The sequence below is a fragment of the Pelophylax lessonae genome (genome assembly GCF_965119305.1).
Source record: "Pelophylax lessonae genome assembly, chromosome: 4".
NCBI lineage: Eukaryota > Metazoa > Chordata > Amphibia > Anura > Ranidae > Pelophylax > Pelophylax lessonae.
In genome coordinates, this window is record NC_138771.1 from 454674299 (window position 1) to 454700319 (window position 26021).

At 42.9% G+C, this 26021-nt stretch overlaps 1 protein-coding gene across 1 annotated transcript in view; it reads right to left on the reverse strand.

Moving 5' to 3' along the window:
• Nucleotides 1-9904: 9904 nt before the first annotated feature.
• The window catches only part of LOC309553182 (protein NDNF-like), a 56290-nt gene continuing 40173 nt past the window's right edge, over nt 9905-26021 (reverse strand). The window contains exons 2-4 of the mRNA XM_082254128.1: nt 25165-25358; nt 12669-12769; nt 9905-11386 (exon numbers count right to left, since the gene is read on the reverse strand). Of these exons, the coding sequence (XP_082110254.1) occupies nt 10029-11386; nt 12669-12769; nt 25165-25334 (1629 nt within the window). The 5' untranslated portion in view covers nt 25335-25358 and the 3' untranslated portion in view covers nt 9905-10028. The remainder of the gene's footprint in view (nt 11387-12668; nt 12770-25164; nt 25359-26021) is intronic.

Genomic DNA, 26021 nt, shown 5'->3' on the forward strand with positions numbered 1-26021 from the left:
CTTCTGTTTTGTCATTTCTGGCTCAGTTTTCTTCTCCTATTGGGGGTCTTTGTCACTGTTCACATAGTGGTGGGCTGCGCACTCCGCAGCGGTGTTAAAGGGACAGTTCCCTTTTTTATTGCACTGTTATTTTTCACCTTGGGCAATAGATTCTCAGGACAACAAATTCCCTCCAGCCCTGGTGGGGGACCCCAGTCCTGCTGTGGCCCCTGTTATACCTGATTTGGCCGCTGTAGTGGCGTCCTTAGTGTCCAAAATGGAGGTGCTGATGGCTGAACGTGCTGCTAGGAAGAGGCCCAGATTATCTCTTTCCTCTGATTCAGATGGTGATATGGCTTCTGCTGCTGCGGGCGTGCCCTTTTCAGGGTCTCGCTCATCCTTAGACCCGCTGGGGTCTGAGGGGGAGGCGGAGGTGGAGGGGGTTGATGATTCTCCCCTGGGGTCGCCTGAAGAACGCGCGACCATGGATGAATTGATTGTTTCTGTGAAGGAAACACTACATTTGGAGGATGAGCCCAGTCCTCCGGGCATTATGTCCTCATTTGGGACACACAGAACCCGCAAGTCGGCGCAGGTTTTTCCCTGCCCCGCTGAGTTTCATTACACTGTTAATGAACTGTGGCGCACTTTAAAACGTCCATTCCTGGTTCCTAGTCGGTTTAAATTACTTTATCCCTTTGCACCGGCTACGGAATCACGGTGGTGTGTGCCTCCACAGGTGGATCACACTGTAGCCGTGTTAAACAAGGCTACCTTGATTCCTACTGAGGAGACCCCAGTTTTTCGGGATCCCACGGACAGAAGGTTGGAGTCTCTATCCCGCCATTCCTACACGGTGGCGGGTTCCTTGCTCAAACCTGTTTTCGCGTCCGTCTTGGTGGCTCAGGCGGTGGCTGATTGGACTAAGGTGCTTAGGTGCAACCTCGTGTCTGATTCAGTTCCACCTGCCAGGCTAGCTATGGTGGATCAAATTCACCAAGGAGTCCTGTATCTGTGTGATGCGGCCTTAAATGAGGCCCCTTTAGTAGCATGCCTGTCTAGTGTTGCGGTGCTTAACCGTTGCCTGATCTGGCTGAAGAGCTGGTCGGCTGACCAGTCATCACGGAAAACAGGTGCTGATTTTCCCTATGCTGGTTCTCGTCTTTTTGGCGAGGCGTTGGATACCTTGGTGAAAGGCGTCACGGGGGGCAAGAGCACCTTGCTACCCCAGAACCCGAAAAACAAAACCTTTCGAGGCAAGCGGAGTTCCACTTCTCGATCCACTCAGGGGTCCTTTCGTGCCTTTCGGAACCAAACTAAGGGCAAGCCCTTCAAGGGCCAAGGTAGCCAGAAGAAGCCCTGGCCAGGTAAGCCTCTGCCTGAAGGGGCGCCCTCGCCCGTTTCAGGGGTGGGGGGACGTTTGCGCGGTTTCCTCCAACCTTGGCTGCTCTGAATTCCGGACAGGTGGGTTCAGGAAATCATTCGATCAGGGTACAAGATCGAATTCCTTTCGGCCGGCGGACAGATTTTTTCCCTCAAATCTTCATTTGCCTCCGGGGCGTCTACAGGACCTGCATCGGGCGGTGCAGGACCTCCTTGCCCAGGGGGTAATTGTCCCGGTGCCTCATCGGGACAGGTTTCGGGGGTTTTACTCCAATCTGTTCACTGTGCCCCGAAAGGAGGGCAAAGTGCGTCCTATTCTGGACCTAAAAGCACTGAACCGCTTTGTGCGCATTCGGAAGTTCCATATGGAATCTCTCCGTTCAGTTGTTGCCTCCCTGAGTCCGGGGGAATTCCTGGCCTCTATAGACCTGAAGGATGCGTACCTACACATCCCCATTTTCGAGGGTCACCAGAGGTACCTACGGTTCGCAATATCGGAGGATCACTATCAGTTTGTGGCGTTACCTTTCGGTCTCGCTTCGGCTCCAAGGGTCTTTACCAAAGTGCTGGCACGGGTTCTGGGCCTGCTAAGGGCACAGGGCATTGTGGTCTTGGGGTATCTGGACGATCTCCTACTAAGGTCGAGTGTCAGCCAGGACCTACTGCGCGATCTATCCACCACGGTACAGGCGCTCCAGGAGTTCGGATGGACTATCAACGTACAGAAGTCGATGTTGTCTCCATCGGTTCGTCTTCCCTATCTGGGAATGATCCTGGATTCTGCTCAGGCAAAGGTGTTTTTGCCGGAGGACAAGCTCCGGACCTTGCAGGACGATATCAGGTCCCTCAGGGACAATCCGTCCTCGTCACTCAGAACCTGCATGCGGTCCCTGGGGTTGATGGTTTCGGCCTTCGAGGCGATACCCTTTGCTCAGTTTCACACACAAGCGGAGATTCTGGCCAGGTGGGACAGACTACCTCAGTTCCCATCTCATTGAGTCGCCGGACCAGAATGGATCTTCTGTGGTGGCTCCAGTCCCCGGCGGTGTCGGAAGGCAAGTTCTTCTGTCCGTTACTGTGGACAGTAATTACCATGGATGCCAGCCTGTCGGGCTGGGGTGGAGTCCTGGGCAACCTGTCTGCCCAGGGCACTTGGTCGGGGGAGGAATCCTCCCTTCCGATCAATGTGCTGGAATTACAGGCGATCAAGCTCTGTCTCTTCCAGTGGTCGGATCGGCTTTGGGGCTGTCCTGTTCGGGTACAGACGGACAATGCTAACGCAGTGGCTTACATCAACCCCCAAGGGGGCACCAGGAGTGCCCGGGCGGCCCGGGAGGTGACCGACATTCTGTCTTGGGCCGAGATTCATGTTCCGGCAATTTCAGCAGTTCACATTCCGGGTGTGGAGAATTGGCAGGCCGACTATCTGAGCCGCCAGACCCTGGACCAGGGGGAATGGTCCCTGCACCCGGAGGTCTTCTAAATGCTGTGTGCGAAGTGGGGGTTCCGCGGACGTGGATCTGTTCGCATCTCGGCTAAACCAAAAGGTGGAAAGGTTCGTGGCAAGAACGCGCGATCCTCTGGCGGACGCCTCGGATGCGTTGGTGGCCCCTTGGCATCAGTATCGTCTGATGTATGCCTTTCCTCCGATTCAGTTGTTATCCAGGTTCCTCCGCAGGTTAGACTCGGAACCGCACCTGGTGATTCTGGTGGCACCGGACTGGCCACGCCGGTCCTGGTACGCCGACATTGTTCACCTGGCAGTGGCGCCTCCGTGGCGCCTGCCAATGCGAGAAGATCTACTGTCTCAGGGACCGATTTTCCATCCTGCTTTACAGTCGCTGGCACTGGCAATCTCTCCCCGCTGAGGGAGAAGGACGGTCGGCTGATGTAAACACAGCCGTCTGTCCTTCTCCCTGCAATGATCACAGAGACCATGCGATCCTGCTATATAGGATCGCATGTCTCTGTGTTCATCTCACAAGCCCAACCCCACACAGTTAGAATAGCTCCCCTAGGCTTACATTTAACCCCTTGATCACCAACAGTATTAACCCCTTTCCTGCCGGTGTAATTTTTACAGTAACAGTGCATATTTTTAGCACTGATTACTGTAGTAATGTCACTGGTACCCCCAAAAGTGTAAAAAATGTCAGTTAGGGTTCCGATCTGGCCGCCGCAATGTCGCAGTACCGCAAAAAATCTCAAAGATCGTCACCATTACTATTAAAAAAAAAACAATAAAAATGACAAAAATCTTTCCCGCAGTTAGTAGACGCAATAATTTTTGCACAAACCAATAAAAATATGCTTATTGCGATTTTTTTTACCAATGTCATATAAAAGAATGTGAAAAATATTGTTTTTTTTTTTTTTAAATTGTCGCTCTTTTTTTGTTTATAGTGCAAAAAATGAAAATTGCACAGGTGATCAAATACCACCAAAAAAAAAAGCTCTATTTGTGGGAAAAAAAAGGACATCAATTTTATTTGGGTACAGCGTCGCACGACCGCTCAATTATCCGTTAAAATAATGCAGTGCCGAATCGCAAAATAGGGCCTGGTCAGGAAGGGGGCAAATCCTTCCGGGGGTTAAAGTAAAACTAAAGGCAAAACTTTTTTTTTTTTTTTTTAGTGTTGGATAGAATGAAGAGGGATTAGAGCACCAGTCAGTTTTTATTGCTGTCTGTGCCCCCGTTATGGAGATTCTATTTGTCCTGTTTACCATTATCATTAAAAGTGAAAGAAAAGAAAATCACACATTTTGGCTTGTACCCAGAAAAGTAATTGAGGGGTAATCTTCCATCAGGGACACTAGTTCTGGTGACATTGGGATAACCAGGAAATTCCCTTAATTTGTAGGGATTTCCTCTCACTTCCTGTTTGGCTATGGGACAGGAAATAAAGGGAAATCTCCCCAATGGGACACCGATGGCGAAAATACATTTGATAGAGATTATAACCCTCCCTTAATTTATCCAAAAAGGAAAAAAAAAAGTTTTCCCTTCTACTTTAATTCAACCTAAGCAAATGTGTAAATTGCCCCGGCCAATATTTTAAAATGTAACAATGGTTAAAAATTAAAAAAATACTTTATTATATAAATTTTTATTTCATACTCAACAAACAAACACAAGAGACAGATAAATACATAGTATACAGATACAGTAATATATACAGCCCGTTTGTACTGCAGCTTGTCTTTTTTAGTGTGACCACTAGAGGGAGACCACAGTACATGAATACAAAGGCAAATGTGATTAATAGCATCCCAAGTCTTTCATCTATTTCCCACAATGATAATGTGAATTTTAATTAAAAGGTAGAGCTTGTACTTTGGAAAATCCGAAACTTGGCTTTAGATGCTCATATTAAAATTCTGGGTGTGTTCTATATAAATACTTAGCAAGTCAGCACGCTATGAAGAAATTAATTGCACATATGATGTTTTTAGATGCTACCATTTGTGAGCCAAGTGTTATGGCAGCTTTATATGACTTTTTAATGTCTGCTGTACTTTTATGTAATGTGATCTTCTATTCTGAAGGGACTGTTAAGCCCCATACACACAGGCCGAATGCCAGGCGACATTGGTCGGTTCAATAAAAAACGGCTGACATTCGGGCCCTGTATTGCAGCCATTTCAACAGAAGCCAGAGCGCTGACCGCAGTGTTCTGGTAGGGGTGTCCCCCTATCAGAACACAACAGCTTAGCGGGGGAGATCACTGTACTAACGTCCGATTGTTAGTACAGAGGCTCAGATCGGAGCTAACAGGTTTTTTTTGTTCAACCTGCTGGGTTCAATGTGTTCCAGGCTTTAGCCTAAGGCTCCATGTACACGGGACGTTGTTAAAAGTCCCTTTGAATGCTGGAATTTTTAGGACGTTTGAAACGTCCGTTCGGTCGCGTTTGTACCTGCGTTTAGCGGCGTTTGCGTTTAGAACCATTTAGAACCGTTCCTAGAGGTCAAAAAAATTATTAAAATGGAAAAACGCGAACGCTAAACGCGGGTCATCGCGTTCAGACGCGTTCGGACGCGTTTGTGCGTTTGAAACGCCGGGAAACACACGTTCGAACGCAAATAATTGCGTTCTAAAAAAAGGCCCTGAACGCAACTGCCTGCAAATGACTGTAAACGACCTGGTGTACATGGACAGATAAGATAAAATGTAGATGGGTTCAGGGGCTTCTGAAAAAAACGCCCAACTGCTCCTAAACGGCCATTTCCAGCGTCCCGTGTACATGGAGCCTAAAATGCAAGTTATCTTTATATTTTGGGGGGGCTTTTAACCACTTCTGTCCCGGAAGATTTTCTCCCTTAATGACCAGGCCATTTTTTGTGATTCGGCACTGCGTTAGATTAACAGACAATCATGCGGTCGTGCACCAAATAAATAATTGATGTCCTTTTTTTCCACAAATAGAGCTTTCTTTTGGTGGTATTTGATCACCTGTGCGATTTTTTATTTTTTGCGCTATAAACAAAAAAAGAGCGACAATTCTGAAAAAAAAAAAAAAATATTTTATACTTTCTGCAAACAAAATTTTTTACATTCCCAAAAAAAAAAATTTAACAATCAAATTTTTTCATCCTTTAAGGCCAATTTGTATTCTTCTACATATTTTTGGTAAAAAAAATCCAAATAAGCGTATTTTGATTGGTTTGCGCTAAAGTTATCCTGTCTACAAACTAGGGGAAAGATTTATGCCCTTTATTTTTATTTTTTTTACTAGTAATGGTAGCGATCAGCGGGACTGTGACATTGCGCCAGACAGATCCGCCCCCCTAACTGACATTATTGACTCTTTTTCTTTTGGGGGGACCAGGGACATTACTACAGTAATCAGTGCTAAACATATGCACTCTTACAGTAATAATGACACTGGCAGGGAAGGGGTAACCCAGGGGCGATCAAAGGGTTAAGTGTGAGCCTAGGAGGTGTTTTATAACTGTGGGGGGGGATAGGCTTGTAATATCAACACAGAGATCTGTTTTCCTAAATAGCGGGAACACAGTGGCTCTGTGTTGATAGGAGAGAGAACAACAATCTGCTGTGTTTACAACAGCAGACTTTCGTTCTCTCTTTAGGGGGAGTGATCACGGGTGCCAGGCGGCAATCGCGGCCACTGGCCCCGCACTTCGGCTTCACCGCTGTTCAGTGAGCGCGGGGCCTCCGGCTGCACGCGCGTGCTTCCCCAGGATCGCTCCTGCGATCCGCCGTACAGGTTTCGGCAATTTGCGGGTACCTGCCGATTTGCCGCCGAATAACTTCAGCGTCTGGTCGGCAAGTAGTTAAAAGAGATTTCCATTGTTAGGTATATGGCTCCCTCATGGTCTGAATGAGGAAAGGTGGGGTTGTCACACTTGGAGTTGTTCTCTGCCCCTGAAAATGGAGGCAATAACCAGTAAAACTTACCATAGTTTTAAAAGGTTGTATGTCCACTTCCCTCCCTCCACCTAGATAGACCCCAAATTGCCTACATTGCGATGTCCAGTTATGGAAAGGCAAGAAGTACAGAGTGAAGAGCAAAGCCATGTATTGATTTATTGCTGTAGGTACAGTAGCTAAATACTCTCAAGCAACATTGAAAACTTGAGATTGTCTTTGCACACATTGGTGGCAACTTTTGTCTCCTGCATATAAGCAGTGTTGGATGTTATTTAACTACTTCAGCTCCAGAAGGTTTTACCCCCTTCATGACCAGGCCATTTTTTGCAATACAGCACTGCTTCACTTTAACTGACAATTGTGCAGCCGTGCAACGCTGTACACAAAAAAAAAAAAAAAAAGATGTCCTTTTTTTCCCATCAATAGATTTTTCTTTTGGTGGCATTTGAACACCTCTGTGGTTTTTATTTTTTTTGCAATATAAACAAAAAAAGACAGATCATTTTGAAAAAAACAATATTTCTTACTTTCTGCTATTAACCATACCGAATTGAAAAAAAAATGTAAAAAATCAAATTTCTTCATCAATTTAGGCAATAGGTATTCTGCTACATATTTTTTGGTAAAAAAAATCCCAATAACTGTATATTGATTGGTTAGCGTCTACAAACTATGGGATGTTTTTATGGAATTTCTATTGATTTTCTTTTTTTTTTTACTAGTAATGGCGGTGATCAGCGACTTATAGCAAGACTGCAACATTGCGGTGGACAAATCAGACACTGAGACACTTTTTTAGGGACCAGTGACACTAATACAGTGATCAGTGCTAAATAATGTACACTGTAACTGTACTAATGACACTGGCAAGGAAGGAGTTAACACCAGGGGCAATCAAAGGGTTAAATGTGTTTCTAGAGAGTGCTTTCTAATTGTGGGGGGGTGCCTGTACTGTAAGAAGACATAAATTAGTGCTCCTGCTTAGCAGAAACACAAGATCTCTGTCTTCTTCTGTCTCAGAACAGTGATCTGCCTTGTTTACATAGGCAGACTGCCATTCTGTCTGCCTTGGGAACGATTGATGGGTCCCAGCAGACCCAGTGATTGGCTCCAGCTGTGTCCAATCACAGAAGAAGTGCACCGCCCCCCACCCAGGCCCAACTTTTGAAGTCACGTACAGGATACATGATTTCGCGCTAAAGGTCTGCCCTGCCACAGTATATGAATGTGGGGCGGTCCTTAAGCAGTTAAAGAAAATTAAGTCCTGCAGGATCACTTCAAGCTGTCCCCTTTTGCAGGTATACCTTCAATAAGGGCTTATACTGTAAAAATTCAGTAACACACTGTCTCACCATGCACTGCACATGCTCAGTTGTCCTCTACTTTTAGGCTCTGTGTCGAATTTGTAGAGGCCAATCTGCAGACAGCCTAAAGATTTACTGCTGTTCAGGGGCTCTGGGCTTTAGCAAAATGGCAGCTTCCAACAAGAAGAAACAGAAGCAATGCTGGAGGCAATTTACAGCACACACTCATTTTGGTAGCATAATTATTAATGTGGAATTTAAGTTCCTTGCTAAAGAACATTATTTTTATCAAGCTGTTATGGGTTCAACTTTAAGTAAAAATATTGCACCATTCGATCTCCACCCAAAATTATTCTTTCAGTTTATCAGTTGCCATTGTATCAGAAAGTAGATGTTTTTAGAAAAAAATAAACAGCCCTTTAAGTCCCGGTTCACACTACCGCGACTTGTCAGACGACCTGTCAGCCTGACAAGTCGCGCTCCATTCTGTGCTACGGGAACCGTTCTAATAGGAGTGACTCAAGTCGCTCCCGACTTAGAAAATAGTTCCTGTACTACTTCGGGACGACATCGGAGCGACTTGCATTGACTTCCATTATGTGAAGTCCGTGCAAGTCGCACTGAAGTCGCGGTGCACGCGACTTCACAGGTCGCCCCCCAAGTCAAATCGCCTTAGTGTGAACCGACACTTAATCTTCATGCTAAATGTTCCTCTCTGCATAGCTAAATACTTTCACTAAAAGAAAATACAGCTGAAGAGAAGACACAAATCACCTGAAAACAGTAAAAATATTGGATACAATATAGGTTATATCTGTTTAAATATGAGCAACTGTGATCCCTGTAAGAAAGTTTAAAAACAATTACCAGCACCTATATTTTATTACGATTTCTACATTTGGTTGTGCCTACTGTTGGAGTAAATATCAATTGTCTATATGTGCACTGCACTATGCATATGAAGAACTGAGAGAGTCAATGGTCAACAGAAGATGCCATAAACATCTGTATATAGTAAAAATTGCTTAAATACCAAGGGTCACACTCAAAGGTACACAAGGTATTATGGAAACAGGTTTAAAAAACAGTATTTTTGGAGCTTTTAGGCTCCGTTGTTAATGTGCCATAAACAAGTATCAAGACTGACTATATAAAGCTTAAAGAACTAAAACTCTTTGTTGATTTATATTAGCAGGACCCACCACACAGGCATTTTCATTATAGTAAGTATATTTATATTAAACAAGCAAAAAATTTGGGGGAGCATACCCATGTATTTCTAAGCTGGTGCAGCTATGAACCAAAAGACATTTATATTAAAAAAGAATAGCGCACACATGCAAAATAAATTACTACCAAATTTGAAGACAATCCATAAATAAAAATGGGGATTTGGTACCACCATATGGCCATATAGTGCTCAAGCCCACCACTACGTCAAAGTACCCCATTATCAGTGGGTCCTACACTATCCATGAAAAAGAGATGAATCCAGCCTTTCTAATCCTTGGAGATAATACTCCTTGCTGGGAAAGATGTGCAAATGCACTACAGGGGACTCCTACTATATCCACTTTATAGTGGACACAGATAGAGTACAGTTTTCATGGATAGTGTAGGACCCCCCAAATTTTTTGCTTGTTTATTATGTATTCTGTAGCACTATATGGCCATATGGTGGGACCAAATCCCCATTTTTATTTATGGATTGTCTTCAAATTTGGTAGTAATTTCTTTTGCATGTGTGCGCTATTCTTTTTTAATATAAGTATATTTATATTGTATGTGAATATTTTAAAAAATAACTGTTTCAAAACACCCTAATGTAGAAAGGGTCTTCAAAAAGCGTCTGCAAAAAGCCACCAGTTTCTTACTTATTGCAAGGGAGTTAGCATTTTTCCTGAAACATCCTTATGGCAACCTTAGAAGCTGCCAAGAGTCCAGATGTCCTTAGACTGAGACATGCATATGTTCAGATACACCATTCATGAGTCTTTGAAGCTTGACTTGGAAACTTTATTGTGGTGTTGTCATGACCAATGAAGTACAAATCAAAAAGATAGGCTTTTCCAGGTTTTAGATCTGTGATGTGTTCTTCAATGAGAGTGTTACTTCCTCCTTTTCTGCAAAGTACTTTCTCAGCTGGAGATCGGTAGCTGGTGCTTAAGCAACTGTTCTGGTGTTTCTGGATAAGTCTCAGGTCCAAGTTCTGCTCTATGTGCCTTGCATAAATACAGTATTTGATTCCATATCCACTGGTTGTCCAGGTCAATGTTGCAGAGGAACATAATCTTTTTGAAACAGACAAATTAGTAGCAGAGGGTAGGCTGGGAAATGGTAAGTTGTTGTGCATGTTGGTAGTAAAGAGCTTTACCAAGCCTAGACTTCCTTTACTTGATTTTAAGCTGATAATAAAGTTGCCCTTTGAATGTCCACCTAGCTTAAAATTCTGAGCTCCATGAAGACTTTGAGACAGCTGGACCTGTCCATTTATCATGATTTGAATATGTACTTTATGAAGACAGGAATGAACAAAAAGCCATTTGAATCCATAGGAAGGTGGGTCAACAGCAATGACTTTTACACCTTTGTTTTTCAGAAATATGCTCACCATTTCATCATTGGGTAGCTTGTGCAGATGGGATTTGTGTTTTGGTTTAGTTTCAGCAAAAGTTCCTGTGTAAGCCACACTAGTACCATGCTTTTGGCTTACTGCGAACACATCAAAGTAGTAAAGACTCTTAGGCTTTAGGCCATGAATTGTGGCATTGGTCCATGGCCTAACACATACTCTTTGACTTCCTGATAAGCTTTGAGAAGACAAAAATCCTTTTGTTTCATGTTTGACCAACTCTGGAGTCTTCAAACTTCTAGAGCGTTTGGGGTATGCATTAGCCGGATTTTGTAACTGCTCTGTAATTTTATTTAGGGTCATGTCATCTTCAGAGTCATGGTAACCTTCAAGATCTTTCTTTGTGTTTACCTGGGTAGCACAAAATGTCTTGAAGTTATGTTTTTTATTTATGAACACACAATACTCAAGGTCAGTTGGAGCAGGTCCTATGCTGGGCTTCCATGACAGCTTGACCTTATCATCTTGTATAGACAGAACATCTACACGTGGATCAGAGGGAAGCTGAGGCCATGGAGGAATGCCATCTTGACTGTTCCAGACAAAGATTTGGAAGCTGGTGTCAGACTCAAGTGAAATGATATCAAGTAAGAAAGTGCCATCTGAAGTAATTCCTGAAGAAAATGTCTCCTCTCCATTTCCTTCAAATGCAAATAATGCCTTAGGAGTTCTGTACCGATGTTTCTGCCCAGGGGAATCTAAAAGAAAAAACAACACAAGGAATTGTAAAAATTGATGTATGAATATATAGTGTTTCTATTTCAGTTTATAAATATGATAAGCGCCGGTTCACACTACCGCGACGCTACTTCCCGGGGTGACCTCCGAGATCGCGGTGCGAGCAGCGCGCCGCGACCTCGGAGCGGCCGCCACGGACTTCATAACATTGAAGTCTATGGCGGTCGCCTCCTGGTCGCCCCAAAGAAGCTCCGGCCCCTTTTTCTAGGTCGGAGCGACTTGTTTTTTGGTTGAAAATGTAATCTTTATTTGCATAAAAGATATACAAAAAACAATACTTTGTCGGGGTACATTCTCCCCTGTACTGTGTGGCTCCTATTAGAATGGGTCCGCAGCTTCCCTATGGGAGGCGACCTGCAGCGACCTGTGAGGCGACCAGGTCGCCTCACAGGTCGCCCTAGTGTGAACCGAGGCTAATGGGAATTTAGTTTTATACATTTGGAAATGTGACAAGCAAAGGAATCAATAACATATCAGGAAAACTGGCCTACTAAGAAGCAAGTTCCTTTACCATGGTAACAAAACCTTGGCTGTGTCCTTCTCTTCTACTGCTACTCAAAATGATGTACCGGTGCTGTATGCAATTTTAGGAAACCTCCTAAATTTGCATACAGCTACTAGATAAAGATCAGAATAATACAAAGTATGGATGAGCAGGAGGCTATAATGCTATAATTTCTATATTGTCAGACTATAGGGAATTGAAATTAAATTGCAATTGTGTGGGCAGGGATTTTGGGATGCAGCTGAAATGTCCATCGACCAAACAAAATTTTGTACTGAAGATAAATATATATATATATATATATATATATATATATATATATATATACTGTCATACTATTAGAGATATAACAATTATGCTCTGTGATGAGTCCTGTTGGCTTGACAAATTATGTTATCTTTTTAATCTCAGTTTGTAAATTGCATTGAAAATTCTTTATTCGAATAAACAAAATAAAGTTATCTGATTTGGCTTGGCCCTTGCATCCCACAGTGCAAAATCCCTTTACAGGTCAAAAGAGTTTTAGGTTGGGCTAATTGACAATATTGGGTTGAATTTAGGGTATGCGCTTACTGTAGGCACCTTGTCCCTTTTATTAGGTCAGAAAATACTACTTGATCATATTGTTTGATCTGCCTTTTTTGCCTAAAACTTGCTGTTCCTCACCCAACTATGAAATATAAGTTTTTCCTTTGCTTCAGTCCTCTACTACATTATCTGTATGGTTATCTTCATACCATGAGCAGTTAAGAAATACAGTGTCCACAGGATTGGCGATTCACAAGGTGTCACTCTTATAGTCACCGAGCTTTGACTTCTGTTCACGTTAAAGTAATATCTGCAAAAAAGACATACCCCAAATTTAAAATAGCACCAAACATCACAACCAAAGTTTCAAATACACAGTGGAATCCCCCCCCCCCCACCAAAAAAAGACAGAGTAAAATATCATTAGTCTATATCCTCGAACATTAAAATGATTTTTTGGGGTGTAAGGGGAGAATGAAGAAAACATAGGCCACAAAGGGAAGACTGGTTCCACGAAGTCATGTAACCTGTGGTTATCGGGATGGTAGCAGTGCAGAAGATGGAAAGCCTTTTCCATTGGCAATCAATAGGGATAATTTTACTAGATGCTTCTCATAAAGCACCCTCACTGGAGCTACATTAACTAGTCTCTGGACTCTTGGACCACACTCCGTTCTTCTTGTGCTTCTTGTATTCTCTAGAAACCTTCTCTGGCTGGTGTAGGTTCTTATTAGGCCACAGAATGGGTACCACCCACTAGTGTAATCAGTGTACACTCTCTTGACAGGAGAAATCATTAAATATATGGAGAGCATGATACACTGGGAACATAGGCTCATTTACACTTGCTTCGACTTCAACACATTAAACCGCTTACTGCTTCAACATGCTTTTTTGATGTTTTTTTGATACTTCGGTGGTGCTTTTGAAGCTTTAATGAAGCTTGGCAGATGCCCTGTGTGTGTGTTGATATCTCATACCTGCAATTTCTCCAAAACATAGGGAAGCTAAAGCTGAATTATAGCCTTTCAAAGACTGCAGGTGCTTCAGGTGAGCTTTTCCATAGACTTCTATAGAGACTTTGTAGACGCTTTGAAGCACCACTAAAGCGACATGGGGTATAATTTTTGAAGAGAAGCTAAAACGAAGAAAAGTAGACGCAATGTGTAAACAGGACTGCGAGCTTAGCATTTTATTCAGTGACAGGGGCTTTGACTGGCATTTGGAGAGCTTTAACAAAGCATGATCATATCCATGCTTTGAAGCCCTAAGGAAAATTAACAGCATCCCATTAAGGATCTCCCTACATAAACTTTTCTTACTGGTATGTTGAGATTTAAACACTGCTGAGCATATGCAGTAAAATTCATTTGAACAATACCCCTTAGAGCTACCCACAACTATGCAGTGCAAGGACATGACTGAAAGGAAGCAAATTGGTTGGCTTGTCTAGGCAGGCCCCTACACTCAGAGTGTAATGTGTAGGTCTGCTATGGTAAATGTATTAGCTCAGGGCTAAACCAGAGCTGTGAATCTGGTTCAGGGTTCAGTAAGTCAGGCTGGATGACTCATGCTGAGAGCTCCTCTGGTGCCTCCCCCTGGTCTTGAAGGTTGCAGAAACTTCTAAAGCTGGTGGGTGAAGGTTGGGAGGGGCTGTTTGGAATATTTATGAGGACCTCAGCCAATCCCCAGTAAAAGGGCAGGCAGGGGGCAGATTCCCCTCATAAATAGGCATGAGCTATGCCAGCAGGGGCAGTCGGGTGGAGGATGGAGTTTTAATGCTGTGGAGGCTGTCAGTGGCCCTCTGGGGTACCCCTTAGTCTGAGGGGGGAGGGGTAAACTTGGCCAAGGCTCGGGTGCTGGAAGCCATAACACATGGAGAAAGCCCTCCCTGGAGGCAGGAGAGCAGGAAGAGAAGACAGCTGGAGTAGGACAGCACTACTGGGGACTTACAAGGGGGGAGACTGCCATATGTAGTCATTTCTCTCTGAAGACAGAGGTGTGCCTAAGCCTTCATCCCTTTCCTGGGAGATCTCCTAAGAGTCAGCCAGGTGGGGTGGTGTCAGTCTGGAGGACTATGGTGGAGAAGTTAGCCTGGAGGGCTATTGAAAGGGGCAGCTGCAGCCAGGTGGATGTTAATGAAGTTTTGCTAAAGTCTAGTGGGCATCCCATAACCTCCCATCCCTATCCAAGTTATATACCCTCAATAAATAACAAAAACAAAGTCACAAACTGTTTTCTGTCTCTGAAGTGCCTGTGAAAATATGGTGCGCCTGGCTGTGCAGGGTGGGGGATCCTAGTTCTTCTGTGGCCCTTAAGGGGGTACACTGCACCTTGAACACTATAACAGGACTATATGAATAAAGTAATAATAGGACTAAATACAGATGGAACCGCTGATTCTACTCAATGAGACCAGGAGATCCAGCTGTGATTACTACTTTAGTCAGCTGTGCACTCATTCCATCTTCTAGAGAGTGATGCCTCGTACACACGATGAGAAAATCAGATGAAAAATACCACTTTTAGAATGACCGTACGATAAACTGATCATTTGTACACAGTTTTCGATGGCTGATTACGATAATTCATGCAAAATTTTTTCTCGTACGATACCAGAACAAACTATTTTTGTTTAATCAGTACAGTATTCATCCGAATACAAAAAAAAAATTGAGTAACCAGGACTGCGCATGCTCGAAAAAAAAAAAAAAAAATTATACAATACAATACAATACATTACATCGCTTCTGAAGTTGTATTGTGTCGTGAGAATTTTCGTAATTTTCTTCATTTTCGATATGAGACTATCATTCAAAAAGAAAAAAAATGACGATCATTTGTCTGATATTCTCATTGTGTGTACAAGGCTTAAGGCTTATGTCAAACTTGCAAAACTGTCACTGTGAAGTTGTCCCCAGTGACAGGATTGCTTTGCAGGATAGGGCATTGCAGAGGAATGCTAGCTCATCTGCGCAGGTAGTGTTGCTGTCTCCTGTTGCTGTCAGTTGTGCATACATTCCAGCTTGAGCTATTGTTCTCTATAAATAACTTGTATATGGCAATTAAGGGCATACTGGTAAATATGAAAAGTGCCTAACTTCTCACCTGCTGGCTCTCAAGGAGAATGCCAAAGAAGACTGCTGTCACTCTTCAATGTTTCTATGTAATACAAAAGTACAAATTCCACAAAAACGTATTTTTTAATAAAATGGGGGAACTTTTGTCAGATTTTTACTACAAGTGTGACATCACTGGGGTAATTTGTTTTATGCCTAACACCTAGACAAGAAATCATGGGAATCAGGGTCAACCAAAAATGTAATGTTGCTGCTGTCTTAATGAGATCTCCCATCACTTTTTGTCCCTCTGATTCTCATCATTAGGACAGGAAGTGAAGACAAATTTCTCCAGTGGGGAAACAGACAGCAATACACACCTAAATGTAAAAGCAGTTTATTTTAAAGTCCTGTCAATAATAAAATAAGGAAAATATGTACCTACACACAAACACACCTTTCAATTTCTGCTGCAGAACCTTTTGGCTTTTCATTACGCTTCTGGGCGTGTTGCAGTATTGGCCAGAAAACGGTGACTTGGCTATTTTTCACCTATTTGTTTGCAATAGGTTACTAGGAACACGTGAGTAAACTTTGTCCTAACACAGCCTTGTCAGTGAACTTATCACAGACAAACAACATTCTTATGTGTAACATGGGGCACAGCACCACAGTTGTAAAGCTTTTCTTTTTACTGTACATTATATTTTTAGAATTGAAACCTCTATAACTGAATACTAGATCTTGCATGTACATCTGAAAATCAGTTTACCTCTTGCTGTCATTATATTCCTAGCTTTGGCTTTATGTAAAGGTGTCAATGAAAGGGGGCGGGCGGGCATTGTTTACTGGTGTTGTGTGTAGCCTTGCTGGGCTACATGTTCTCAACATATGTAGCTTTATGGCGAGGGAACACCTGTACTCTTTAACCTGGTCCTGCCTGGCCTAAATTCGCCCCCATTCTCAATGAGGTGCTAAGGGCACAGGGTCCTCCAACGCCACCCCACAGCCCTTCCATGACTTCTTCAGGCCTTACAGACCCCAGCAGCAGCCCTTCCAGCACATGTTTTGTTTCCATAGGACGTTTTAAATAATTATGAGGTTAGGAGAAGGAAGAGTCCATATGTGCAACAACACATGGAACACAGTTGATGTACATAGGTACACAGTTTAGTAATTTGAAAAGTGATGGCACATTATTTCAGTTGTATACAAATACAGGAGATCAGAGAAGGAGTAGCCAAGGAGTAGCCAATACCTTTAAGTTTAAGTTTAAGGCAAGTGAGTAGTCCCATTAGTCCTGCAACTCTTCTTCCTTGCATCCCCTTTGGAAGGCCCCAGAAGCTAGATCTTTACAATTTTAGCCTTTGCTGCCTTCGATTTTGCACTGCTTTCCATGTCCAACTGGCACAGCAGACTATTTATACAGAGCCCTCTACCCAAGATGCCCCATGCTGGCACAGGCAGGTCTGGAATTTCCTTGCTACCTATGATACACCCAACTCACTACTCTCGGGTTCTCCAGCAACTACCTAGGCACCTACCCTGCCTACCTTTTACTACAGGGTACCCAACTCTAAATAAGGCAATACAGTATGAACTGAGGAGGCCCTCTCATGATCCCTCTGGCACCATTGCAGCAGCCTCTGTGTCCTCTACTGGCTCTGCCTCCAAAAATCCAGCGTGGAGAACAGGGACCTTTTCTGGAGACAGCAATAATGCTTGCAGCCCTCTTTAAATGCCAACTGGGTCTCCCTCTGGCTCTCTGACAGTGGTGGTGTCAACCAAGACTAATTTATGGATCCTGTGGACCAGTTCTGCAAGGTGTTCACTGCAGTGGTCCATTGTCTTCTGTAGTTCAGCTTGGGCAGTAGGAACCTCTGGGTGATCACAACCCTCGCTGGCTTAGGTAAGACATCCTACAACCCTCCTGGGAATAGCAAGGGAGGGCAGGGTACAACTGTCAGTCTGTTCTCCACAACAGGTGCTCGTTTATCCTGCCTCTGCAGCAGTAGCTCCTGCAGCTTCCTCCAACCACAGCCAAAGATGAGAGTTCAGCAGTCTGAGCAGTGAGCCCACAGTATCACATCAGGCAATGGCAGCATGCAAGCTGAGCACACTATAGTCCCCCTGTGCCCTCCTTTCAGTAGAAATTCAGCCAGGATGTACACCACCTTTCTGCACATGCTGCTGGCTATTATTGGGTTGTCTTGCTCTTAATTCCACCCAATGGGAAGTGATAACCAACAGGCTTCCAGAATACTATTTGTGGCCCCAGGACCTATATGGCAGACTGGCATTTTGTATTCTTCCAACTTTAGGCAGGTAACCCATCGGGCAGGCCACCAGACTTCTTGGAGTGTTAAGCATTCATCTTGCTCTCCAGTAGACCAAGTTCTTCTATGGCGATCTATTCTAGAATTCAGATTCATTCCTCCCAGGCAACACTTTTGGCCAAAAAGTGCAAGCTTCAGGCCACAGTCTTCAACCTACCCTTCTCAGGTACATGTGTCCTCCCTAGGCAGCAGACCTGGAAGGTCAAGAACAACAACACACATGTCCTCCCAAGGCAAAGCCTGGGAGGCTAAAGGACTTCTAGAAGGTACTCCCAAATGTGTAAGACCTTCCCCAGCATACATCACTAGTACCACTGGCATATATATATATATATATATATATATATATATATATATATATATATATATATATATATTCATAATTCCGGCTGTTTGATCTCCCTATTCTATTGCCAGGGACTCTTTTCAGCAACAAGCAGAAACAGACAATAACCTAAACTTAGGGGGAAAACCTATTAATTCAGACTAAGGCTGACTACAGTTCAGCAGTACTAAAAAGAGACACTACTGCTTATGGCAGGGTACTGTTACTCATATTTAAGTCCTTTCGGCAGAAATTCTTTTTTGCAAACATTATCTTCAAAGCTGGCTACACCTGCACAGTATACCCCAACATTTCCAGTTTCCCACAATGTTCACATCCTGAGGCTGAGATTTTCTTTGCTGCACCTGCAGCGCCAATCTCCATAGACTTCAATAGAACTGTCTCTCAAGCATCTTTAGCCTGTACTGTACATTTAGGGCAGGGGGAAGAAGGGTGGGAGCTAAGTAGGCAGAATAAGGGCACTTTACATAAAAGTGAAAGTGTATAGCCTCAGGTTAGGGGCTACCTACAGCGCTTGCTAATTAGTGTTGTAAACATAAATTACCAGGTGCACACAATACTTAATCACATTAAAATAAATTCATAAATAATTCATAAATAATTTCATAGATGCAAAAATATAAAAGTAAATAGGTAAATATAAATAAGTGAAATTCAATATATTTTGAATACATCAATAAAGTGCTGTGTGCTTAATTGTCCCAATGAGTGCTCAAAAAAAATTCATATATAAAGTCCATAAAAGATCATATGGTGACTTTAGTGTAAATAGTTCAGGATTATTTTAGTGAGAAAGTGCAGGTGCTCTGTGTCCAACTTCCAGATGGTCTTGGGATGACACTGGATGGGCTGTGAAGAGTAACAGAAATGCTCACTCACCAGAGGGAATGGGTCTTATGTGCCTTATGGCACTAAGACCAGACAGCGCTTGTTTGGCCACCTGGGCCAGGGACGGTCCCACTTTAGCGTCCAGCAGTCTCAGCCCTCACTCCTCTCCGTCCATGCATCCGACCGGGTGGGGAACAGAAAAAAGGTCCAGATGGTGTAATAACCTTTAAAAGGTTTTATTTGTTTCCAAGGTAAAAAGAAAAGCCAATATAGGCCGTCATAGGCAAAATAAAATAGGCAAAATAAAACAATGAAGACCGTCACAGACGGAGCCCTGGAGTGGAGAGCAGTGAACACCATCTGCGTTCCACTCAGCTCCCGTGACGTCAAAGCATGCGTTCAACCTCAGGTGGGACCGTCCCTGGCCCAGGTGGCCAAACAAGCGCTGTCCGGTCTTAGTGCCATAAGGCACATTACCTATTACCTCTGGTGAGTGAGCATTTCTGTTAATCTTCACGGCCCATCGAGTGTCATCCGAAGACCATCTGGAAGTTGGGCACAGAGCACCTGCACTGTTTACACTAGTCACCATATGACCTTTTATGGACTTTATATATGAACTTTTTTATATATGAACGTTTTTTGAGCACTCATTGGGACAATTAAGCACAATATACAGTGGGGATCGAAAGTTTGGGCACCCTATGTAAAATTTTGTATTAATGTGCATAAAGAAACCAAGGAAAGATGGAAAAATCTCCAAAAGGCATCAAATTACAGATTAGATATTCTTATAATATGTCAACAAAAGTTAGATTTTATTTCCATCATTTACACTTTCAAAATAACAGAAAATAAAAAAATGGTGTCTAAATACAAATGTATGCCACACTTTTCAGATATTTATTTGTAAAAAGTTTGTAAACCATTTATCATTTTTCTTCCACTTCACAATTATGTGCCCCTTTGTGTTGGTCTATCACCCAAAATCCCAATAAAATACATTTACGTTTTATGGTTGTAACATAAAAAAATGTGGAACATTTCAAGGGATATTAATACTTTTTCAAGGCACTGTTGCTGTACAGTGTAACAGAGCTGTGGAAATGTAGGACTGGATAAGAGAAATACAAATACTTTGGCCAGTTAAACCAATCCCTTATATGTATATACACTGCCTGGCCAAAAAACAAAGTCGCCTCCTGGAATTAACTAAGCAACTAACTAAACTAAGCATGCAGTACCTATCCTATTGGATAGTTACTGCATGTGCGCAAAGAATGAGGTCAGCTGACTACCTGAATATACTGAATGACCCGGTTATTCCATCAATGGATTTTTCCTTCCCTGATGGCACGGGCATATTCCAAGATGACAATGCCAGGATTCATCGGGCTCAGCTTGTGAAAGAGTGGTTCAGGGAGCATGAGACATCATTTTCACACATGGATTGGCCACCACCTTAACCACAGACCTTAACCCCATTGAGAATCTTTGGGATGTGCTGGAGAAGGCTTTGCGCAGTGGTCCGACATCCGACTTTGCACAGTGGTCCGAAAAATAATGCAACACTGGTGGGAAATAAACCTTGTGACATTGCAGAAGCTTATCAGAACAATGCCACAGCAAATTCTAAAGGCGGTCCTGTGAAATATTAGAGTGTATGACATTTTTTTGTATTTAGAGTTTTTAGTGTATTTAGAGGATTGCCTTGTCTTAAGCAATCCTTCGTTCTTTTTTAACATTTTAGAACTATTTGGAATATGAATTCCAGAGCATGGCGGAAAGCAGTGAGTCATTCGGTGGTTGGTCTATAGCTGTCTGCGCTGTGTAAGGACAGATGCAGAATGGTCCTATTAGTCATTTCAGTCACCCTTCCCAGTGTAAGGTGATGTAAGGACAAAAGAGAATTAGGACTCCTGAGATTTATCCATTAAAGAAAAAACACAGATGACACAATCATCATGGCCCTGAAGAGTTTAATTCAGGTAAAACCACTGAAGTTTCCTTTTTTTTTAGTCTCTCTGCTTCCTTTTATTGTAATGTATTGTCTCTACAGCAAGGGCTGCTGCACACAGGCCACAAATAACAAGCAAGACTCATACTGGGTGCTTAGTGGGTACATGGTCAACACCGGGGAGGATTCTTCCTTCCATTGAGATCACTGGGGCTCCCCTGTTAAGTCATTAGACCTCAATAAGAATATTTATGACAAACCTGTACTGAGTAAAATATGGAGGCTGGCATTGTTAACCTATGTCTGAAAATACTAGTTTATTTTATTTAGGTACTTACAGTATATAGCACCGTCAATTTACATTTATATTTAACATTCTGATCAGTCCCTGCCATCAAGGAGCTTACAAACTAAGGTCCCTAACTCACAATCATACATTCTAGACAGGAGCCAATTATCCTACCAGCATGTTTTTGGAGTGTGGCAGGGAACCCATTCAGGCACAGGGAGAACATGCAAGCTCCAGGCAGGTTGTGTCATGGTTGGGATTTGAACTGACATCCTTAGTGCTACTGCGCATGCGCAGAGTTTCCCAAGCACGTGCAAAGACTGCAACCAGGGAGGTCTGAAAACCTCCCTGTCTTTGCACATGCACGGTAAACCACTAAGACCCAAAGGCCGGGCACATCTGCACATGCGCCATTATGGTGGCACCCGTGGAGCCACCATACTACGTGGACTGAACATTTGCCTTAAAGAAAGCTATGGTCATGGCATGCAATTCAAAATAATCCCCCAGAGCTCGCTCCTGAAAGTGTAATTAAACTTTTGGCCTCACAGAAGCTTTTGAAATAATGTGTAGGTATGCAAACCATATTTGCGCATGATGTGAGACCTATATTGTAAAGGGACTTCCTACAGCACCGCAATGTCCACAATCTCTCTCATTGCTGGACTGTCCATCTTCACCTGCTTTTCCTCTAGGTTCAGGAGCCTTGGGCTGTCTTGATTATCCAGTCCAGGATGATGTAACTATTGCACATAGAAGTTCACTAATTCCAGCCCTTACCTGAGTTGAGCATGCGCAGCTGTCTGTGTACAATTCATAAAAACTTGTTAACAGTAGGAAAGATGTTAGGGCTGAACAGAAACGTAGAGCCTCTTCTACCTAAAATATCTTTCTGCTAGCAGTTTTTAACTTTCAATGTTTAGTTCCACTTTAAAGTGGTTGTAAACCTTTACACATACCCAGTCATATGACTGGTCTCAGGTGACACACAGAGATGAAACAGATCCTCCTACATACAGTCAGGTCCATAAATATTAGGACATTGACACAATTCTAATCTTTTTGGCTCTATACACCACCACAATGGAAATGCTTTAACTGCAGACTTTCAGCTTTAATTTGAGGGTATTTACATCCAAATCAGATGAACGGTGTAGGAATTACAACAGTTTGTATATGTGCCTCCCACTTTTTAAGGGACCAAAAGTAATGGGACAGATTAACAATCATAAATCAAACTTTCACTTTTTAATACTTGGTTGCAAATCCTTTGCAGTCAATTACAGCCTGAAGTCTAGAATGCATAGACATCACCAGACGCTGGGTTTCATCCCTGGTGATGCTCTGCCAGGCTTCTACTGCAACTGTCTTCAGTTCCTGCTTGTTCTTGGGGCATTTTCCCTTCAGTTTTGTCTTCAGCAAGTGAAATGCATGCTCAATCGGATTCAGGTCAGGTGATTGACTTGGCCATTGCATAACATTCCACTTCTTTCCCTTAAAAAAACTATTTGGTTGCTTTCGCAGTATGCTTCGGGTCATTGTCCATCTGCACTGTGAAGTGCCGTCCAATGAGTTCTGAAGCATTTGGCTGAATTTGAGCAGATAATATTGCCCGAAACACTTCAGAATTCATCCTGCTGCTTTTGTCAGCAGTCACATCATCAATAAATACAAGAGAACCAGTTCCATTGGCAGCCATACATGCCCACGCCATGACACTTCCACCACCATGCTTGACTGATGAGGTGGTATGCTTTGGATCATGAGCAGTTCCTTTCCTTCTCCATACTCTTCTCTTCCCATCACTCTGGTACAAGTTGATCTTGGTCTCATCTGTCCATAGGATGTTGTTCCAGAACTGTGAAGGCTTTTTTAGATTTTGTTTGGCAAACTCTGATCTTGCCTTCCTGTTTTTGAGGCTCACCAATGGTTTACATCTTGTGGTAAACCCTCTGTATTCACTCTGGTGAAATCTCCTCTTGATTGTTGACTTTTACACACATACAGCTACCTCCTGGAGAGTGTTCTTGATCTGGCTAACTGTTGTGAAGGGTGTTTTCTTCACCAGGGAAATAATTCTTCGGTCATCCACCACAGTTGTTTTCCGTGGTCTTCCGGGTCTTTTGGTGTTGCTGAGCTCACCGGTGCGTTCTTTCTTTTTAAGGATGTTACAATTAGTTGATTTGGCCACACTTTATGTTTTTGCTATCTCTCTGATGGGTTTGTTTTGTTTTTTCAGCCTAATGATGGCTTGCTTCACTGATAGTGACAGTTCTTTGGATCTCATATTGAGAGTTAACAGGAACAGATTCCAAATTCAAATAGCACACTTGAAATGAACTCTGGACCTTTTTATCTGCTCCTTGTAAATGGGATAATGAGGGAATAACACACACCTGGCCACGGAACAGCTGAGCAGCCAATTGTCCCATTACTTTTGGTCCCTTAAAAAGTGAGAGGCATATATACAAACTGTTGTAATTCCATTGTGGTGGTGTATAGAGCCAAAAAGATTAGAATTGTGGCGATGTCCCAATATTTATGGACCTGACTGTAGGTTGTACCTGTTTATCTGCAGTCTTCTCTTTTCTACATCTGTTCTAATTGTTACATTTAGAAAGCTTGTCTAAAAGTTCACAAAAAAGGGGAAGGAGAGCTGATGTTACAGTCTGCAGAGCTCATATGAGGGAAGGGACACACACTTCTTCACACAGCTCACAGGAACAGAGCTGAGGTTGTCAATGAGCTAGAGGTCCCTCCACTGTCACCATTCTTTCTCTTGGTGTCAGAAAAATTTGTCAGAAGTGATTCCTGCGGATTGCAGAGGAAGGAAGCAGCATACGTAAATGACACTTAGGGGTTGATTTACTAAAGGAAAATAGACTGTGCACTTTGCAAAGTGCAGTTGCTCCAGAGCTTAGTAAATTAGGTAAATCTTAACTTTGCAAAGAATACCCAATCACATGCAATAAAAAATAAAAAAAAATGCATTTTTGCTTGTACATGATTGGATGATGGAAGTCAGCAGAACTTCTGCTCATTTACTAAACTCTGGAAAAACTGCTCTTGCTGACTGCAATTGCAATTTGCAAAGTGCACGGTCTATTTGCCTTTAGTAATACAACCCCTTAAGGCAAGTACACTATGGAACAGGGATATGCAAACTGTGGCCCTACAGCAAGTCTCATTATGCCTCTGCATCTTGTTGTCATGCTTGTGGCTCTCATTGTCTTGCTATGCCTCATGAGACTTGTAGTTCTGCAACAGCTGGAGGGCCACAATTTGCATACCCCTGATATAGAGGGGGAATGCTTTGTTAGTATTTAATGTCTGAGGTTTACAACCACTTTAGATTTAAAACTATAGTAAAAAGAAATATGGACTTGCCATGTCTAACCTCCAAGTTGCCTGACCATTTTCTGATTTGCTGACTCAAATGCAGCATGTAGCTAGTGAAGTCATAGGAAAGTGAGAAACCCTGATCTGCATTTTTGTTCCAGGTTAGCAAATTCAAAAGCACTGAAACTTTTGAATCAATATAAGCCAGGCAACTAGCATCTTCAAAAAGTGAGCTCAGCAATAGCAGTTTATGTTGTCTAAGGTTTCCTTTACAGCTTGTAGCTACCTTTATTATCAAGTGTGGTGGTTAGGTCATGTTGAGCTTAGTGCTCTGTGTCTGTACATTTTATATAGTCATTCATACATCTCTTTATCAGTTTACAAACACTGTCAGATGTGACGGATTACTTGTTTGAATTTCTGCAATCACTGTGTAGTCATGCAATAAACTTTCTTCTATGTCTGGTTTCTGTGGTTAACCCAATCAGCCTAGACCTGGTATATTTCCTACAGTTCTCATATAAGCATAAGTATATGTATCCAGTTCTTACCTGATGGGCATACCCACAGACAAAAATCCATCCACCTTGTGTCCCATTGGAAGATCCCTCCAGATATCAGACATTTGATTAGAGTCTGGGGGTACCAGGGCTGCCAGGCTGGTAAGACTATGGGGTGATAGGTAAATGGACAGAAGTAGCAGTAGAGTCAGTTTCTCCATGGTCCCCTCCTGCTCCAGTGTTTCCTATAATGATTATTGACATCTGTTAGCAAAGGGCTCTTATTGAAAAACATTTTAGGTACTATCTATAGAAGGATAGTAAAATGCCCTCTAGGAATGGGCTGATTTATATATGTCAGCTACTAGAATACAGTGTTTTGTATAGGAAAATACTATGGAAAGTGTTGTCATGCATAATGCATACACTAAAATGGAAGAACTTTCAGTGCAGGATTGCCCCTAGCCAGGCTCTATGGCTGCTATATGTGCTTGGTCAGTGATCCTCTGTCCAGCAACAAGTTATTATCTGAAAACGATTAAAATAGTAATGTATTGCGTAACGGAACCGCGACCCCACAATGTGCTTGTGTGCTTCCATCAGAATACCGCTTCCTTCAGTCTTACATAGTTACATAGTAATTGAGGTTGAATAAAGACAATAGTCCATCCAGTTCAACCTGTGTAGGTGTGTTTGGCCGTAATCATTTCACATACCCCTGAATGTTTTGATCCTTGAGATTTACGTCTAAGAGTATTTTAAAAGTAGCCATACTCCCCGCAGTTATACTACCATTTGTGGTAGAGAATTCCACAGTCTTGTAGCCCTTACTGTAAAGAACCCCCTGCGTAGCCTGAGGTCAAAACGTGTCTTGAACATAGATATCATTTATTCTAGCCGCCCCCATA